The sequence below is a fragment of the Rattus rattus genome, chromosome 2 (assembly GCF_011064425.1).
Source record: "Rattus rattus isolate New Zealand chromosome 2, Rrattus_CSIRO_v1, whole genome shotgun sequence".
NCBI classification, from domain to species: Eukaryota; Metazoa; Chordata; class Mammalia; order Rodentia; family Muridae; genus Rattus; species Rattus rattus.
This window is the reverse complement of record NC_046155.1, coordinates 35,570,297-35,590,845: the sequence shown is the minus strand read 5'-3', so window position 1 is coordinate 35,590,845 and position 20,549 is coordinate 35,570,297. Positions and strand designations below refer to the sequence as shown.

At 43.9% G+C, this 20,549-nt stretch overlaps 1 protein-coding gene across 3 annotated transcripts in view; it reads left to right on the top strand.

The window, feature by feature from the left end:
- Positions 1–20,125, top strand: part of Pde6c (phosphodiesterase 6C) — a 56,435-nt gene extending 36,310 nt beyond the window's left edge. Inside the window, exons 15-22 of one of the 3 annotated variants that reach the window (XM_032895485.1) lie at positions 3,119–3,206; positions 9,285–9,385; positions 12,676–12,783; positions 12,885–12,948; positions 16,203–16,277; positions 16,366–16,449; positions 16,987–17,143; positions 19,894–20,125. In XM_032895485.1, coding sequence (XP_032751376.1) covers positions 3,119–3,206; positions 9,285–9,385; positions 12,676–12,783; positions 12,885–12,948; positions 16,203–16,277; positions 16,366–16,449; positions 16,987–17,143; positions 19,894–19,955 — 739 coding nt within the window. In that variant the 3' untranslated portion in view covers positions 19,956–20,125. Of the gene's footprint in view, positions 1–3,118; positions 3,207–9,284; positions 9,386–12,675; positions 12,784–12,884; positions 12,953–16,202; positions 16,278–16,365; positions 16,450–16,986; positions 17,144–19,893 lie in introns of all 3 variants that reach the window. The other 2 variants (XM_032895486.1, XM_032895487.1) reach the window with 2 other exon arrangements.
- The last annotated feature ends 424 nt before the right edge of the window (positions 20,126–20,549 follow it).

Sequence of the window (20,549 nt, the reverse complement as noted above, 5' to 3'; positions counted from 1 at the left end):
CCATCCCTAGGCTTCCGCAGAAGGACATCTCCTGCTGCCTTGGCCTGGCTTTCTCTCCTCAAGTCTTCTCTGAAGGTCTCAGTGACTGCTTATAGACCACCTGTTTAAACAATTACAGAACCAATCTACTTCTTGAATTTTAAGACAAATTTGGTTTGTGTCCAGCCTTTGGTCACCAAACTATCACCTCAGAATCTCCTAGGGAATATTGTAGATGGTCTCCTAACAGCACACATAGCTTCAAAGATCTGTGGAATGATTGGAAGTCAGTCATTTGGGCAGAAGCATCAGCCCTGTTGGAATTTTAACCTTCAAGGATTAGTCTCTAGAAGATAAGGAAAACCAGAGGGTTAAATGATCAAACTGCACACATCACTTCTGTGGTTCAAGCTTCTCTCTGGTTATTTTTGCCTGCCCAGTTATACAACATCAGTCTGAAATAGTTGGTTTGAACCTGTCAAGCTCACTGTGGCCAGACGTTCTAAAAATAGAAAACTATTATTGAATCTTACATTTTTTCTGAATCCTTAAGATATCTTCAAAATCCCCAGTAACTTCTCCAAAAATCCCCATTCTTGAAAATTACCATGTCAAGTTATTTTTCTTCCATAAATACACATATATGATATATACGGATATGTATCAATTCTTTTCTGTTACTGGAGTATTTGTGAGTTGTCTGCAAATGCCCAGGCATCGTGTTCCTAATTATTTCAACAAGTGCTTTCCAAGCATAAGAGGGGTAAACACAGAGAAACATAGCAGCCCCACCCCCACCCCAAGGAAAATTTCCAGTTGAGCTGTGTCCTATTAAGGTGGTACAGACTAATTGTCTGGGCTTTTTGCAGTTATCTTAAAGCTGTCCCGCACTGTGCATACCCCATCAGTTGACTTGAGATATAATCACAAGTCCTTTGTGCCATATCATTGTTGAATATCTCTCGTCTCCTTTAGTCTAGGGTAGCTTCTTTTTGTCTCTCAGGATGTTGTTTTTGAAGAGCCTAAGCTAGTTATTCCCAGTATCCCTTTCCAACTGCTGTACACAATTGCTTCCTGATCACTATAAATATTTTTATCAGTTCTTTGTATCTAAGAGCCCAGGTATCAGTGTGCCCGTTTTCTGAGCTTTTAAACTGCGTATAGTTTAGATGGACATGCTGCTCTCTGTCGTCTGGCAATCTCTCTGTGAGGTGAAACATTCCCCAACTCTGTAGCAGTAATATGTCAACAGTTATTTAACTCCCTGATAACAAATTTGACCAATTAAAAGTTTTACAATTTGTTACTAGTTCTCTGAGGATTGTGTCCACATTTTAATCATATTTAACCCCTCTTCTTCCAGCTCTTCCCAGATCTACCCCTCTCCCTATCCACCCAACTTTATGTCTTTTTTTCTCATCAAAACCAATTTGTACTGCCCAAATATTCCTCAGTGTGGTCTTCTACTAGAACCTGATCAGGGTTTGCACACTGAGAAAACTGACCATGATTTCCCAGCAGCTGACAGCTGCCAATATTTCTACACTTAGGAGTGGGATTGGATGCTCAACTTTCACTCCATGCTGGGAGTTGGTCTGGCTTGGGCTTACACGGTTCAAATGTGCAGTTGCCCTGCTGTGTCTAGAAGTCAGTATTTCCTGGTAGGAATCTACTGTCTCTGGTTCTTAGACTCTTCCTGACCTCTGCCTTTAGATATCTGTTTCATTTTGCATAGTTATCCCTGAGCAGTGGGAGGAGAGGGTACAGAATGTTCACCCTATTTAAAGATGAGAAATCTGCAATCTCTTAAAAGATTTAAACATTTCATTCTTTTCTAACTGAAACTAAACTTAAAAAGAAATCTCTGGTGCAGACATAGTGTAGATACTGACGAGTTTGTTTTAAATGATCAGTTCTAATATTGGTTTACTGCACCTGTTGGTGATGTAGCAATCCATCCTCCCCAGCAAAGTTCTGTTCTTTGTGAAGCAAAATGAAAGTTCTCGAAGGCAGCCAGCCATGCTTCTGACATCTTTCTTAAAAATGTTTATTTGTATATCCATGGAAAATTTTTCCATGACCTGCAGAATTTTGGTCTTAGCCTCTTGTCACTTTTTCTTCCCTTTATCTTTTTATGTTCATTGTATCTTCTCCATCTAGCACAGGGTCACTAAAGACAAATGGTACTAGGAGTGGGGTCCTCGCTCCCAAAGAGCTCTCCTTAGCTCTTAACAAATGGAGATTGTTAGATGTCCATTAGTGTCTTAGGGAGGAAAGAAAGGACACTTTACACTGATTTTCATTTTTTTTTTTTATTTTGTATATTTATTCGTTTGCTTTAAATTAATTTATTGTTTTTTTGAGACAAAACATCTCAAAAAAAAAAAAAAAAAAAAGAGCGGCTATATCCTTCTGTCTTTTGGTTACAGATTTGTGATGCCCCCTCCCCGCCACATCAGGCCTTGCTTGGAAACTCTTTTTTTTTTTTTTTTTTTTTTTTTTTAACTTAACTTGAGTATTTCTTATTTACATTTTGAATGTTATTCTCTTTCCCGGTTTCCGGGCAAACATCCCCCTAATCCCTCCCCTTCCCCTTCTTTATGGGTGTTCCCCTCCCCACCCTCCCGCTTGGAAACTCTTAATGGAAACTTTCTATGCAGAGAGCTTGGTGACTGCCACAGTTACTAGGTTATATAATTATAGAACACACATCACAATCACAAGCTCAGAGAACCTATAGATTGTATATCCATGAGATACACCACACTTAACAGTTTAAATCATTCAATAACTTATACATTGGAGTCCCACTACCTTTTTACTATTTATTATTTTGGAAATGGTTTTACTATGTAGATCTGATTGTCCTGAAACTCTTTATGTAGACCAGGCTGGCTTTGAACTCACCAAGGTCAATCTGCCAGCTTCCCAAGTGCTAGGATTAAAGGTGTGTGCCATCATGTGACACATTCTTATTTTCTAAGCTAAAATGTTTTTCCCAATATTTGGCTATTTTATCCACATTGAGTAGGGAAGGAGACCAGACATGAACATTCTAAAAGAGTAAAGACACTGCTTTGTATGGATTTCTGTGTAATCTCCGAGCCAATGAAACTCTGCCGTATCCTCTTCTTCCTAGGTCCACATCTCCACTGGCAAGGCTTCATGGGACTTCCATTTTAGAGCGACATCACCTGGAATATAGCAAGACTCTCTTGCAGGATGAGGTACGAGAGTTCTTCTCTAAGGAAACTTTCAGGTTCTGGATCTAAGATTACCTCAAGTACGTGAGAAGACTTCAGTTATGACACTGGCAATGTGTATCCTTGTACCAGGATAGTTCCCATTTCCCTGATTCAGGCCATTGACAGAGTTGCTATACTGCATTTGAAATGCCAAGGTGTAGGTAGGAGAAGAAAGAAAGAGGCACGGAAAGTCATGGAATCTCTGGACCCATAGATAAAGAATGTTTCCGGGCTGTGTGAGCCTTGAAGCATGTATTTATAAATGTGAAGGGGGGACAACAGCTATGCAGCCACTGCTATTCTTACTCGTGGGGCACACCTTGCAGAGTGGGTTTGGACCTTGGAGAAAATCAAATTTTGGTAATAGATGTAGGTTCGGATCAAGATAAACTGCTTCTGCAAGAGAGGCCCTGTATCAGGGTCCATTTGTAGGAGGAAAGGGGGAGGGGTCATGGATGGCTTAGGCAGGATGAACGGACTTGAACCCATTAGGGCTGCCACTCACTGTATATCACTAACTTTCCATAGGGAGAGGCCTGGTGCTGCCCTTTCTTAACTTTGTTCCAAGGGTTTATGGGCATGTGGAAAGTCATGGACATGATCAAAAACACTTTATTAAGACAGCTCCAGACCAACAACAGCTCAAAGGACTCGTTTTTAGAATGAAGGAAGTGGTGTTTTGCGTAGACAGAGAATTTGCTTAGAGTCACAGGTTCATTTTTCTCAGCTTCTGTAATAAGGTCTTATTAAAGGCTTATTAAAGGAGCCAAATAAACAGACCCAGTCTAATCTAGAAATAGAACCCAAGTCTTTTAAGTGATGAAGGCCATGAAAGCCAAGTGGAGACATTTTGTAAGAAACAATGATTGGACATAAATGTAGAAAAAAGGAGAAAAAAATGACATGACTGGTTCTAATAATCAAGGATCAATACTGCACCAAATACCTTGTCTACCCTACACCTGCCATGATAATGCTTTAGCTACAGTGCTGGTGTGATGCACTAATGTTATATCTATTTTCTTTTTCTATAACAAAATATCAGAGTCTGGGTCATTTACGTGGAACAGAAGTTTATGTTGGCTCATGGTCCTGAAGTCCGGAAACTTCAAGATCAGACAGCCACGACTCCTTGGCCTCTGTTAAGGACCTTGTGAGGGAAGGTCAGGCGGATACACACAAGGGAGACAAAACACAAGAATCCATCCTTTTCTAACAGCTTCATGCTTTGGTGACAACAAACCCAGGCCCACAAGAAAGACAGCAATTCTTCCTAATGATACAGTTACTTCTTAAATACCCCAAGTCTCCTCCTAACACTGTGACACCAAGAATCAAATGTCAGTGTGGGCTTGGGAAGGGCTAAACTATCCCAGCCATTGATTCTTTGTGAGTATAGATGGTGGGTCTCAGAGAAGGGCGCCTGACCCTGCTGCTCCAGGATCGTCTATTTAACAGGGTCAGTGAGTAAGAGCACAGACCCAGGCCTCTCTCCCACTTACTGACCAGACTCTCCTGAGTTGGAGCCCAGATTCTATGTTTCAACCACTCACTGTTGTCCTGATGTGCAGAGAGACTTTCTCTCCACACAAAATTCAGGCCACAGATGACACCTGTTTTAGGGTAACGGAAAGAAGGAGCAGATGAAAAAGATTCAGGGAGGTGAGACTCAACTGTCAATGTCTTCATGGGAGCTCTGGAGAAAGTATTTTCTGTGCATTCCTCTCTATACCATAGTGAGGCAGTGTCAGTTATAACCCATAAGCCAGACTGTGCTCCTTCTTTTTATTAAACTTTTTTTAATGATTTTATTTTTTATGTGTTTTCCCTGCATATATGCCTGTGTGAGGGTGCCAGATTCCCTGGAACTGGACACAGTTATGAGCTGCCATGGGGGTGCTGGGAATTGGAACCCAGGTCTTGCAGAAGAGCAGCCAGTGCTCTTAACCTCTGAGGCAACTCTCCAGCCCCTAGAGAGCTAGTGTGGCTTGTTGTTGTTTGGTTTTGTTTTGTTTTTTGAGACAGGGTTTCTCTGTGTAGCCCTGGCTGTCCTGGAACTCACTCTGTAGACCAGACTGGCCTCAGACTCAGAGATCTGCCTGTCTCTTCCTCTGCCTTCTGAGTGCTGGGACTAAAGGCATGTGCCGCCACTGCCCCGTTCACACTGTGTTTCTTGAGGCAAATAATATTTAAAGACCTTCCGCCAAGGAACTTAGAAGGCTCCTTGTAGCTTACATGTTTTGCCCTCTGGGGTTTGACAGTTTATAACAGAAATGCACTTTTCTATCTCTGTTTTTTTTTTATTATTTATGTTATTTATTTTACTGTCTCACCTGGTGTGATGGCTACTCTTGGCCCACCTCAGGGCTGTGAACCTCAGTTGAGGAATCACCTCCATGAATTTCGCCCATGTGCCTGTTTACGAGCCATTTTCCTGATTGATAATTGTTGTAGGAGAGTCCAAGCCACTGCGGGCTGTGCCACTCCTGGGTAGGTGGTTTTGAGTTATACAAGAGAGTTTGCTGAGAATGAGGCTGAGGAACAAACCAGGAAGAAGTGTTCCTCTGTCAGTGCCCACCTCCAGTTCGTGCCCCAGGGATGAACTGGGATCTGCAAGCTAAAACAAACCCCTTCCTCTACATATCGCTTTTGGTTAAGGTGTGGATCAGCTTCGGAGACGCAAACTGGCACACCTGGCTTTGATGGCTACGTAAATGATTATTATTCTTTCTGAAAAGGAATATTGCCTCTCAGTAGTGTACACCGTCTTTTCAAGGACCTGTCGACAATGCTATTTAGCCTCTAATTGCAAATGCTTAAAGCTCTGTCAACATGGTTGCTAGACAACACGATCCCACAGCCCGTTTATGAGCAGTCAAGTTGACCACAAAAAATTGACACTTTAGTTAATAATGCATGCCTCCTTTTATTATCCTGTAAAGAAATAAGCTCACTAAAAGCTTGCTTATGTTTAACATAAGAAATTCTTGGAATTTATTCAGCAATCTTGGCTCTTATGGGCGAGATTCACTCAGACATTTTGTTTCTCGTATTATAATACACTGAACTGAAATGTCCTCATTTTTCGTAGAGTTTGATGAACAGGATTTCCTGTGTTCCAAACCAGACAGGAATCAGCTTGTGATCTGAGCAAATAGGTGGAGACATTGTTAGTCAAATCTGTAGGAACACACACACATGCACATACTCAAACACATACATACACACACATATACACACACATATACACTCACATACACACACATATACACACACACTCATACACACACACACACACTCACACACAGATTCATACATACACATGCACACACACTTTCATACACACTCAAACACAGGCACACATAGACAGACAGACAGACAGACCCACAGCAGCAAAGCAACAGCTAATTAGGGGTTGGTCTAGCTAAACCTGGGCTGGAGACCAGAACTCTTGGTTTGTTTTGGCACACCTGCCTCTCTCTACCTAATGTTTCCAGAACAATGTGCAGGGATAGGGAGATGAAATGTTGCATGTTTATATATTTTAAGAATGAATTGCCTAGGACTTTAAAAAACACACCTATGTCCACTATAAATATTCAAGTAATAGGTAAAATGTAGAAGAAAAATATGAATGGAAATTGATGGCCTTCATACCACCCAGAAATGGCCATTCCATTAACACTGGATGAACTTCGCTGACATAGCAGTCTGTTGGCATAGTGCTGGATGGCATGCCTAGCATCCCAACACTTGGAAGGTAGAGGCAAGAGCATCAGGAATACAAAGTTATTCTTGGCTACATGACCTGAGCTACATGAAACCATGCCTCAAAAGAAAACAAACAAACAAAAAAGCAAAAAACAAAAGCTAGGGACTGGAGAGATGGCTCAGCGGTTAAGAGCACTGACTGCTCTTCCAGAGGTCCTGAGTTCAATTCCCCGCAACCACATGGTGGCTCACAACCATCTGTAATGGGATCCAATGTCCTTTTTTGTCATGCAAGCATGCGTGTAGAGCACTCATACACATAAATAAATAAATCTTTAAAAATAATAAAATCATTTTTAAAAAAAAAAGAAAATAGTCAAAACCCACATTGGACTGGACTGAAATGTCTTGTGGCGCCATTGTGAACAGTTCCGAGTAAGAATAGTTTTTTCCCCTTTAATCTGGAAATTTGCTGGCCATTGCTCAATTCTACCCATCTAAAACCATTGACTATTGTTGCAACAATGAACACAGTGGGTTTTTGTTTGGTTGGTTGGTTGGCTGGTTGGTTTTTCGAGACAGCGTTTCTCTGTGTAAGCCTAGCTGTCCTGGAACTCTCTCGGTAGGCCCTGACCTTGAACTCAGGGATTTGCCTGCTCAAGTGCTGGGATTACAGGTGTCACCACTGCCCAGCTTGAACTCAACATTTTACCAGAACAAATGCTAGATTCCTGTCCGCCAGTCACACATGCCCTGTGAATTACCAGTTCTTGTTCCAAATGATATGAAATGATGGCCTTTGTGAAAACTTAGTTTGTCTAGAACTTGAGTTCTTGGGCAAAAACTCAAGTCTTTGGGAATGACTGACAGCCAGATTTGGATTTTGGTTTAAAAATTTGTTTACTTTTATTTTAACCTGGAGCTGGTCTCAGAACTCTATCTAATACTATTATCAGATCCAACAGTGAGTTAGTTTGCAGAACTTTTAGTTTCTGAGGGATTCCCCAGGTTTGCCTCATGGAAGTGACCTTGTACAGGTCTTTATTGAGCACAGACTAAGTAAGTGTTAGGCAGTTGGAAGGACAAGTTTACCCAACTGAGAAAACAAAGGCAGATGTTAGAGTTGTGTCCAGGAACACAGCTATCAATACTGGGGCTGGGACCTGGTCCTGAGCATCTTGCCAAAAGGCATTGTGGGTAAAAGACTGAGACCACCCACTGTGTGGACAGGTCACATTGGTTCAGATACCAGGTCTGCCGTGTTCTGGCTGTTTAACCCAAGGCAAATTGCTTAATGTCTCTGTGCTACGGTTCGCCATAGATTAAGAGCATTCACGAAGCTCGTAGAAGCTGGGAGTGGGTAAGAAATACTCACGTCCCTTATTACTCTGGAATTCTGTTCAGTATTCCTTTCTACAGCATATTCCTCTTGCCTCTCCCACAGGCCTACAGGCTGTTGAATAGTCCTGTGCCTTGATCACTACAACCTTCATTTAGCAACACCATTGCACATCTGGCCACTGCCCTGCATAACTAAAATGCTCTGTCCAGAATACCATGGCTTTTAATACCCAGTCCGAGTTTTATATTCTAGTCATCTAGAAAATGAAAAACGAAACAGATTCATATATGAAGAGATTATTAATGAGAAGTTCAGGGGGAAAAATCTACTAATTCTTGTAAACTATTGTAAGAAAACAGTTTAAGGACCAGGGGAGAGGTTTACTATTTTTCCCTGCATACATAATTATTAGTGTAGTTGGCGGTTTCTGAAAAATGGGTGGTTTCGTGGTTACTCTAGAGTTAGCTGGTCAGCGATACCCCATGCCTAACCATTGGGCATCCCCAGAAATCCTTTATTTCTGTGCCTCAATTAGTAAAAGTAAGCTTTGATTCTGTTGTTTTCGTTTTTTCACACGGTCCTGAAAGAGAACAATTTATTTATTCCAAAGAGGTAGACGTGGAGTTTCTGAGGCTATTCTTAGATTTTGAATGACCTTGCTCAAAGTAAAATAGAGAAATTTACTCAAATCAGGAGATTAAAAACAACAACAACAACAAAAAGACCAGATGTCGGGCTGGAGAGATGGCTCCATGACCGCTCTTTCAATTCCCAGCACCCACATGGCAGCTCGCTCCAGGGCATCTAACACCCTTACAGACATACACGCAGGCAAAACACCAATGGGCCTGAAAATAAAAATAAAGAAACTATTAAAAGAAAAACTCAGACATTAAAAAAGGTAGACAGGCTATTATCTCATTAAGGATAGTTTGTGTTGTTTCTTTGTTTGTTGACCCAAAGGCCAAGTGGCGGCTGCATTTCATTGTGGATTGTTTGTCTTACAGAGTTTAAACATCTTCCAGAATCTAAGCAAGCGGCAGTTTGAAACGGTGATCCACTTGTTCGAGGTTGCGATAATAGCAACTGACCTGGCGCTCTATTTCAAGTAAGTACGAGGCTGGGTGTCAGGCCCTGTGTTCTGCCTGCTGGGAACTATACTGAAAGTCCAAGGTCGTGGAGAAACCGCTCATTACTTAAGAGCACTTGATATTCTTGCAGAGGGCTGGGGTTGGGCTTTCAAGATCCATGCTGGGTGGCTCACGATGGCCTGTAACTTCAGCGTGAGGGGTATGATGTCCCATCTGACCTCTGTAGTCACACACACACACACACACACACACACACACACACACACACACAATTTTAGAACAGGCGCACAAATCTGTTTTCTTTTTGGAATGCCAGTTTCCCCCCAAGATAGTTGACTGCCAGTGAACTTACTCTGTTTTTGGAGATGTAGTTTTGAAAACGCCAGCCTCTCCTGTTAAATAACCTGTGACCCAAAGAAGCTCAAACAGAAGGAATCAGTGTGCATTGCTTAAAGAACGATATCACAAAATTGCACCCGTGGCTTTGTATCCCTGTGACTCACCATGGTTCGGAATCTAGTATTTAACTGGACTTGTTCAGTGCTTGCCCAGATTGTTCAGTGGTAGAATGCTTGCCCGGAATCTGGTATGTGGTATTTCAGGCTCAGAAATTTGATCCTGTGAGAGTTTTGGGTTGAACAATCTTGATGATTCTACCACACAAACTAAATTCACAAGACGTGAGCTTTGCACAGCAGAGGGCCAAGGAGACTAGACCTGCCAAGTGTCTGCACACTTTCTTCTAAGTAAAATACTAAGTTTCGTGGCGACCATTGATTAGAAAGAGGTGGGCTATTTACAGGATCTAAATATTAGGCGACATTTTGGCTCTGTCAAAGTTTGCCTTGCTAATCCTCCTTTTAAAAAAAATCTAACTATTAAACAGAATACATATTTAATAGTTTTCAGATAGTATACAAGCTAGCCAAGATATAACATATAGATGTTAAGTCTTTCTTAAGCTAGGATAGATAACAGAATGTACTATTTAATTGACAAAAAATGATAGACTGGGTATTGGTGCATTTTATACTTTATAAATCACAGAATGGTAATAGCTGTGCTCAGCTTACATTTGAGAGAGAAGTTCTCTTTTAAATAAGACAGAAAGGGTGAAATGTGGGTTGATGTCTGTATGCAGGTGAGGGCAGGCACAAGATAAGGCAAGGCCTGTGAGTGGGCAGTGAAAAAGTAGGGCGGGGACAGAGTTTTGGAGAGAGGAGAGAGGAAGAAGGAGAGGAAGGAAGAACCAAGATGGAGGAGGAGAAGGACGACCCAGATCTGTGTGGCCTTTAAGGGCCACAGGTAGTTATGAATATTTCATAAAGGATGGATTTAATAGGACAATTTGTCTTATCTAGGTGGGCAGTTTGTATTAATATTAATTGGTTCAGAGTTTGTTGTGTGGACGTTTTGTGCGGTGAGGATTTACTGATATAAATCCGACGGATAAATAAAAGCAACGACGATGACAACAAAGACAACAAAACCAGTCCAGCTGTGACAAGTGCTTAGAATAACATGGTTTCCAGATACCCAGAGCTCACCTTCCCCCAGCGGTGACCCACAGTGTCTCATGTGCTTCAGAGTTCTGTTTTTAAGGACAGAGAGGAAAGTCGTGATGCAGTTGGGGTGCTCCACCCCCGTTTTATCATGAAAAGTCCTCTCAGCTTCCCAAGAGAGCCTCTGATACTGATACACCCCTTCCTTTCCACTCCTGTTCCTATGTGTGTTGAGTGTGTTTCAGTATTTTCCCACGTATGACACTGGACTGACACCGGACTGTTTGCAAATACCTTTCTGCAACTCACTTTCCCCACACAGCGTTGTGGAAGGATTTGCCTTTGGTGACACGACTCTTCTAGATTAAAATATTCCTGATGAGGAACTACCACTGGTTTATAAGGCATTCGCTAGCACATCAGATTCAAGATGTAACCTTGATGAAGCCAAACAAAAATGCAATTAAGAGCTAATTAAAGGGCGGGCCAGAGGCTCAGTAAATGCTGTATAAGCATGAAGTTCTGAGTTTGGATCCCCTAGCACCCATGCACAAAGCTGAATGTGGCGAGGAAGTACCTTTAACTCTAGCATGGAAGGAAATGGTAGAGAAGGTGGCTGGGTAGTGACCCATCCAGCAAAGACATCTGATGCCCAGCTTGGCTTTTACACACAGAAGTGTACTCACCTGCCTCCCATCCCTACACACGTACACACACACACACACACAGACATACACACACACACACACACATACACACACACACACACACACACACACAGACACATACACACACACACACACACACACACACACACACACACACACACACACACACACACACACACACACACACATACACACACAGACACACACACACACACACACACACACACACACACACACACACACACACACACACACACACACACACACACACACACACACACACACACAGACACACACACACACACATACACACACACACACACACACACACACACACATACACACACACACACATACACACACAGACACATACACACAAACACACACACACACACACAAATACACACACTCACACACAGACACACTCACACACACAGATACACACACAGACACACACACATACACACACACAGACACACACACACACACACACACACACATACACACACACACACACACACACACACACACACACACACACACACACAGACACACACATTTACACACGTACACACACACACGCACACACACACACACACACACACACACACACACACACACACACACACACACACATACGCCCCTTCGCAGCATCAGGTCCCACCACTGACATCCCACCTGCACTATGCCAGTGTGTGCTCTGGATCAGGGCACATCTGGATTTTCATTTGCTAACCGTTTGAGTATGAGATGATACCCTCTTCCTTAGATCTGTATTTACCTAATTGCCAGTGAGGTCGGCCATCCATGAAGATCGGCTTCTGTGTTTCTGTTGGGCGTGTGTGCGATGCTGGTACAGCTTGTGGCCTCTGAGTCTCTTTTGCTCTTTTCTCGTCTGAACTTTTTGGTTTTTATTGTACTCAAATGTCCGTGGGTTCTCCCCAGTCTGTGGTTTGCACTTTTTCTGCCTCCAGCCCTTTCTATGCCAGGGATAGTCAGAATTGCCTGCTCTCTACCCTGGCTCTTGGCCCGTGCTCGGCAGACAGCCTGAGACAGAGTGGGAACATAGAATATGAAAGGCAAGCGTTTAAGATCATTTTCTGGGGTAAAATTGTTGCATAGCTGTATGTTTTCCAGGAAGAGAACCATGTTTCAAAAGATTGTTGATACCTGTGAACAGATGCAGAGCGAAGAAGAAACCATCAAATATGTAACTGCCGACCCGACCAAAAAGGAGGTCATCATGTGAGCAGACGGAATGTTTCTTCCTTTGGGGCAAAACAGCACATTTTGTGTTTTTTAGCATTTCATATTTACAGTTTAGTCATTTTTCTTTTCTTCATAAGGGCCATGATGATGACTGCCTGCGACCTGTCTGCCATCACCAAGCCCTGGGAGGTGCAGAGTCAGGCAAGTCCCACAGCATTTCCTTCCCTGTTACACACCTGTGACCTGTCAGTTACACACCTGTGACCCATCACACACCTGTGATATGTCAGCCACACAATCTTCCAGTTACATACCTGTGACCTGCAACACACCTGTGACCTGCCACACACCTGTGAACCATCACACACCTGTGATATGTCAGCCACACAATCTTCCAGTTACATACCTGTGACCTGCAACACACCTGTGACCTGCCACACACCTGTGATCTGTCACACACCTGTGACCCATCACACACCTGTGACCCACCATACATCTGTGACCTGTTAGTTACACATCTGTGACCTGTCACACACCTGTGACCTGCCACACACCTGTGATCTGTCACACACCTGTGACCCACCACACATCTGTAACCTGTTAGTTACACATCTGTGACCTGCCACACACCTGTGACCCATCACACACCTGTGATCGGTCACACACTTGTGACCCATTACACACCTGTGACCCATCACACACCTGTGACCTGCCATACACCTTTGATCTGTCACACACCTGTGACCTGTCAGTTACACACCTGTGACCCATCACACACCTGTGACCCATCACACACCTGTGACCCACCACACATCTGTAACCTGTTAGTTACACATCTGTAACCTGTTAGTTACACATCTGTGACCTGCCACACACCTGTGACCTGCCACACACCTGTGACCTGCCACGCACCTGTGATCTGTCACACACCTGTGACCTGTCAGTTACACACCTGTGACCTACCACACACCTGTGACTTGTCTGCCATCACCAAGCCCTGTGAGGTACAGAGTCAGGTAAGTCCTATGGCATTTCTTTTCCTGTCACACATTAGGTGCTACCTAAATCCTATGAAAGGCCACACAGTGAACGCTGACAACTCCAGAGTCCTATTCTGATGTTCACAAACAGCAGCAGGCCATCAGGTCACTGGATCATGTCCCAGAACAAGGAAAGACACAGACGACTTTGGGGGGTAGCAGAATTTGTTATTATTGGACAAGCTATAAACTTTTTATTTAGAATTCACCAGACATGATATCTCAGTCCTATAATCTGACTACTTGTGAGGAGGCTGAGGCAGGAGGATTCAGGATTTGGTGATAGCCTGGGTTACTTAATAAGACCTATTAAATGAACTCGCTGTGTGATCTTCTCAGAATGGGAGATAATCAGAAGAGGCCACAGTAGAATGGATGGTTCATTCTACTTAGCTGGCCTTGCTCCCATGGTCTCTTTACTGAACCTGGAACTTGCTGTTTGAGCTAGACTCATTGGCCAGTGAGCTTCAGGGATTCACGTGAATCCCGATATAACCACTGTGTGGGGGTTATTCCTAGGTTTTTACGTGGATGCTGGGGATTTGAACTCAGATTCTCAGGATTCTGTTGCAGGATTTTGCCCGCTGAGCCATTGCTCCAGCGTGTGTGTGTGTGTGTGTGTGTGTGTGTGTGTGTGTGTGTGCTTAAACCAGACATCCAGGATCTCCCTTGAGCTCATCATTTCTAAATCTTTTCTGTCTGTCACACCTAATATGGCCTCTGTTAAGACTATGTCGGGGGGAGGAGAATGAAGGGAGGATGGGGAGGGGAACACCCATACAGAAGGGGAGGGGGAGGGTTTAGGGGGATGTTGGCCATGAAACCGGGAAGGGGAATAACAATTGAAATGTAAATAAGAAATACTCAAGTTAATAAAGATGGAAAAAAAAAAAAAGACTATGTCCAGGACTAAGGATGTGTCCTCAGTCGGGAGAGTGCTTGTCTAGAATGCAGATTCCAGTGCCTCATAAATTGGACATATTGGTAGGTGCCTCTAATCTCACTACTTGAGAGGTGAAGAGAATCAAAAGTTCAAGGACATCCTTGGCTACCTACTCAATTTGAGGCCAACCTGGGCTACATGAGATCACATCTTAAAAAGGAAAAAAAATTGTATCCAGACTTTGACGGGAAGTCTGGTGTTGGCCTCCCAGCTGATCTTCATCTGTGACTCCCTGTCCTCTTCTGTCCTCTGACCAGAATTATCTAGAGAGCTCTTCTGACTGCTCCATGGCTGGAAAGGGTTGTCAGTGATGCACTGCAGAAATTTCCAAATGCATGCACTCATTTGTTCTTAAGAAATGCATTTTTTGAGCTGGGCACGATGATGCACACCTCTAAGACCAGAACCTGAGACACTGAGACAGGATGACTGTGAGTTCAAGCTGCACGGGTTAACATAGCAAGACACGGTCTCAACACACACACACACACACACACACACACACACACACACACACACACACACACGAAGTCTCCTTTCTTCTCATAACACTTGTACAGAAAAAACCTAACCATTTGATAAAGAAGGAAGCTTTGACCTGGAGATCTGAGTTCAACCTCCCCAATAAAGTACCTGCCTGCCATTTATTACCTGTCCCTACCTCACACTCCTAGGGTCATCCCCATCACCCCAAGCTGTCACCGCACGCTCTAAACTCTTGGATAAGCCTCAGGCCGTCTGTTTCTCCTGGGGCATCGCCTTCTCCACCTTTATAATCTAAAGACCTATTACTAGCAGAAACACTGCCACCCTCCCTCTGGCGTGAAGTGCCACTTCCTTCCCCCTCCTTCATCGGTAGCAGTACACCTATTAGTGTTGGAGTATGTTCACACTGAGGGCAAACTGTCCTCACTGCACCCTGAGCATCAGAAAGACAACACCTCATCTCGTCCTTCTTGGCAAGCCTGGTTTACGTCGCTGTTGGTCAGCAAACCAATGTCCATCATTAGGGTGTATTCATTTTTCATTATATGAATTAACCTCTCACTGCTATCAAAATGTGTGTATCTCCTCCTCTCTCTCTCTCTCTCTCTCTCTCTCTCTCTCTCTCTCTCTCTGTGTGTGTGTGTGTGTGTGTGTGTGTGTGTTCAACATATGCAGACCTATGCCAGATGGCCACAGCAGATTAAAACAGGATTGGAAACCATGAAAGCCCAAGGCAGTTTGGTTTAAGAAACTCAACATCCTCCCATCCCCCTCTTCACTGAGAAGTGATGGAAACGACTTCAAGAGTCCTCAGAGTTGGTCCAAAACCCTCCAGTAGACATCTTTTTATAACTCCAGAGGAGATGGTTTGACGACAGCTCAAACATTGGCTGGAAAATCCTACCCTCAGATATCACTCATGCTAACATGTTGGGAGTTCTTGGCTAGCAGGGGTTATCACAAGCCATGCCTCTTGTCTTTTGCAGGTAGCACTTCTGGTTGCAAATGAATTTTGGGAACAAGGAGATCTGGAAAGGACAGTGCTGCAGCAGCAACCAATTGTAAAGACCATTTCGTAACTTGTTACTTATTAGAAACCACCCCTAAGGCCCTGGAAAACGACTAAAAAGGATTCACTTCTCTTTCTAGCCTATGATGGACAGAAACAAAAAGGGTGAACTACCAAAACTTCAAGTGGGATTCATTGATTTTGTTTGTACTTTTGTATATAAGGTATGTAAATGAATTATTTGAATGGACTGTATAATCGTTTCATTGAGAAGTTTGTTTTCCGACTATAATTAAAGTGAGCTAGGTGTGGTGGTGCACACCTGCGATCCCAGCCAGCACTCGGGAGGCAGGAGTCAAGATTTCAGAGTCACCTTGGACTACATGCTAAGTTTCAAGCCAGCCTGGGCTACATAGCAAGACCTTATCTAATAAATCAATCAATCAATCAATCAATCAATCTAACCAAAGTAAAAAAAAAGTCAGCAATGAAGAAAAGCCATTAGGTTATTCCTCCCCTAGTAGTCTGAGTACTCACGTTTATTTATTCAGAGTGGAGTAAAATGTACAAGAACATATGAGCCATCCACAGACCTTCTTGACAGACCTCAAAGAGCACCCATCTTTCCCAAGCTTCAGACACAGCCAGGCTCACCCCAGCAGCTCCAAACACTGCTCCCCTCACAGCTTCTCTTTTACACAAGAACACTACTGAAAGTCAAACATCTGACTAGCCAGTCTCCCACCTCAACTTCTCTGCAGGAGTTCTCTCGCTTTCACGGGGAGATCACCCCCATGCTGACGGGCCTTCAGAATAACAGAGTGGAATGGAAATCACTGGCGGAGGAGTATGAGGCGAAGGTGAAGGTGACTGAAGAGGAGGTGGGAAAGCAGGAAGAAGTGACCTCAGATGGAAAAGGTTAGCTGTGGATTCATCGGTTGGTATGTGTGAGTGTGGGGGCGGGCAGGGGGGTGGCGCTTGACAAAAACACAGACCGTATGTACTAACAGGAAACTGCTTTGCTGATGCAAGCAGGTAAGGTAAGAAGTTTGTGGTTATCAGGGTTGTTTTGCTCCCCAGACAAGATCTTATGCATAATTCTGGGTGGTGTTAACTGTTCCAGACTGGTCCACCTACAGCAGAGGCTACAACTGGACACTAGCGCCCCTCTCAAAGGAGGCTCTAGGGTTTCTCAATAAAACATAGGGCCAAGAGTCAGGAATAGAGAACACAGTGCAAGTCTGACAGCCTCATCTGCTGTGACACTCTGGACAGCTTGTCTGGGAGTCTGGAAACTCTAGGTTATACAAGGGGTCTTACAGATTGACATTTTAAGGAAGTCCTACAGGTAAAGTTAAAGTTGGCCAACCACTTGGGGTGGCTTGAAGGAAACTCCAAGTCTTTGCTCGTCTCCCAAATACCTTCACTGGCTTGAAATTCCTACTCCTGCAGTCATTTCTGGGGTTTATTGCTGCTTTCAAAAGGCCTGTTAAAATGCTTACAGTGAATTAATTATTAGTTGTTCTACTGAGTGTTCATATTCACAGTGGGATGCTGGGCTGAGGCTGTAGTCAATGGTAGAATATTTCCTAGCATGTGCAAAAGCCCCAGTTTTGATTCCCAGCATGTCAGAAAGCAGAATGCTAATTTGATGGTAGTGGTAGGTTGCTCGTGTGTGTGTGTGTGTGTGTGTGTGTGTGTGTGTGTGTGTGTGTGCGTGTGCGCACTGAGGTTGGGGCCTGAGGAGCTGTGCACTTTGCCATGTAAGATAGCTTTTGTAACTGGCCTGGAGCCAGCATAGTCTCACACCTGTCTCTACCCTACAACCTGACACCTGAGTACTGGGACTTCAAGCATGTACCATCATGCCCAGCCATTTCACATGGATTCTGGGACTCAAATTTGGGTCCTTGTGCCTGAGTGGCAAGCTCTTTTCCTACTGAGCTATTTCCTCAGCCCGGGATGTTAATGTCCGTCTGCAAAGCTTGGCACCATAAGCAATTCCTATTGGCAAAGAAACCATCTATGTGTTGAAGGCCGTGAAAGACGAAGCCTCTATACAATTCTACCGCATGGTCAGATTTTACTGTTCATCGGGGGTAGGAAAACCAAAGTTATGGAGGTCCCTCAACAGAATAAAGGCAGGACTGACTGATGCCCCTGTGCCCACTCATTAAAGCATTCGAGGGTGTGTTCCTACAGCTCCGTGTCAGATAGGCCTTGGGGAAAGACAGGGACCTTCTCTCCAAGCTCTTAACCTCTGAAGGGAGAGCTGGGCATTAAGGAACCAATACAAAACCCAGTAGTGAGCCTTGGCGTGTGCATGGGGTATGTACTAGGAAGGCTCCCCAGAAAACAGGGTGTCTCTGCTAAGGTCTGAAGAAACTAAGTCCCAACTCATGCAAAGGAGCAGAGGTGGGTGAAGAAAATGATAGGATACGTAAAACAGCTATTGAAGCGGGAGTAAGCTGGGTGTGGCAGAATAATTGAAAAGTATGTCCATGTGTAGTCAAGAGGGGACAGAAACTGAAGTACCAGATGAAGCTGGTAGAGTGGGTGTCTGGCCAACAGCACGCAGACTGCAGCCAATGCATTACAGTCAATGAGGGGTCGGTGCGGGGAGGCGTGACTTGCACCCCGAGGACACGGGAGAAGGGGATTTTGATTAATGTTATGCTGTCTTACACATGAGAATGGGAGTCCATAGGGAGATATTTCTTAGGACTAGGAAATTTGGTGACACTGACACCTTTTGACTCCTGATGTTTATGTATTAAGTTTATTGGAGGCAGGCCTTCATTCTTTAATACAGTATTTTTTATCAATTCTTTGAGAATTTCATGCATGAACACCTTTACTTTGACTATTTTGATTCCAACCTCTCCCCTAATTCCCCCCCAGATTGCACACGGGTCTCCTGTGCTTCATCTGCATACATTTACTTCTAATTTTTGTCCATTACTTGGAGAATTCATTAGGAATTAAGAGCACTGTGCTAGCCGCAGGCCTCAGGGCTCGTGCGTCTGGCTCCGACTCTAGCTTGTTTAATCTCGCTGAGGCGGACGCTGAGATGGTGAGTGTGTAACTGCTAAGCAAATGTACCTTTATTTTGTATTTGAGACAGAGTCTCGCTATGGAGCCTTGGCTAGCCAGACAGAACTCACAGAGATCTGCCTGACTCTGCCTTCTGACTGCTGGGGTTCCAGGTGTGTCCACACCGGGCTTCTTTTTTTTTTTTTGAGACAAAGGCTCACTATGTAGCTTTACTGTCCTGGAATCCACTATGGCCTCAAACTCACAGAGATCCACCTGCCTCTGCCTCCCAAGTGTTGGGATTAAAGACATGTGTCACCACACCTGGCTCTTGAATTTTATTTTTCAAATTTTTCCCAATGTCTGTGTATGAGGAGTACCCTGCCTGCATGTGTATGTGCACCATGTGTGTGTCTGGGGCACAAAGAGGGCAGAAGAGGGCATCAGATCCCTTGGAACTGGAGTCACCCTTTTAAGGGAGCCCATTGTGAGTAAATGATTGTTAAACAGTCAAACCTTTGGAGTTGTTCGAAGCGACCGTTGTTACAGCTGTGACACAAATACCATGGAGATGTAAGAGTACAAGCCCTGTGTCACGCTGACTCCTGATGATGCTTTTTCTGGTCTTTCACTAGCTGCCACAGATTTAGGAAGCAGCACAGACGACAAAAAGTCCAAAACGTGCTTAATGTTATAATCTAACCCGTCTGTATTTCAAGTATCATCTTAGTTCCCATGGGAAAATAAAAATGTCCAAAAGAACCTCCTTGAGTTCTTTCAGTGACCATGAAGTGACGGAAGAAAAGGAGCCCCAGAGACTCTGCTATGGGACTATGCCCAGATCATCAATTGCTGACCCGGAAACCCTGCGAGCTAAATAAAGTTCAGTCAGAAAACAAAAACTGCTATCTTGGAATGAGTCGCAGGTTTTATGTACTGTGTGTCTCTATTAGGATTGATTTTTATGTGTGTCTTCTTTGAGTCTGTGTGACATATGTGCCAGTGCAGGCGAAGGCCAGAAGAGGGCTGGCTTCAGATCCGCAGGAGCCTGAGTTCCAGGTAACTGAGCAGTCTGACGTGGGTTTGGGATCCCAAGTGCTCGCGACTGCCGAGCCATCTCTCAGACTGAGACTCTCAATCACTGGTTGTGGTCATTTTTAAAACTGTCATAACAAGTACCACATGTGAGGTGGCTCAGAAGCACAGCCGTTTATTTCCTCGTAACTACTGGGCTGGAACCTGTAGGTTTAAGACCAGGGTGCTGGCATGCTCGGTTTTAAGTGAGGCCCCC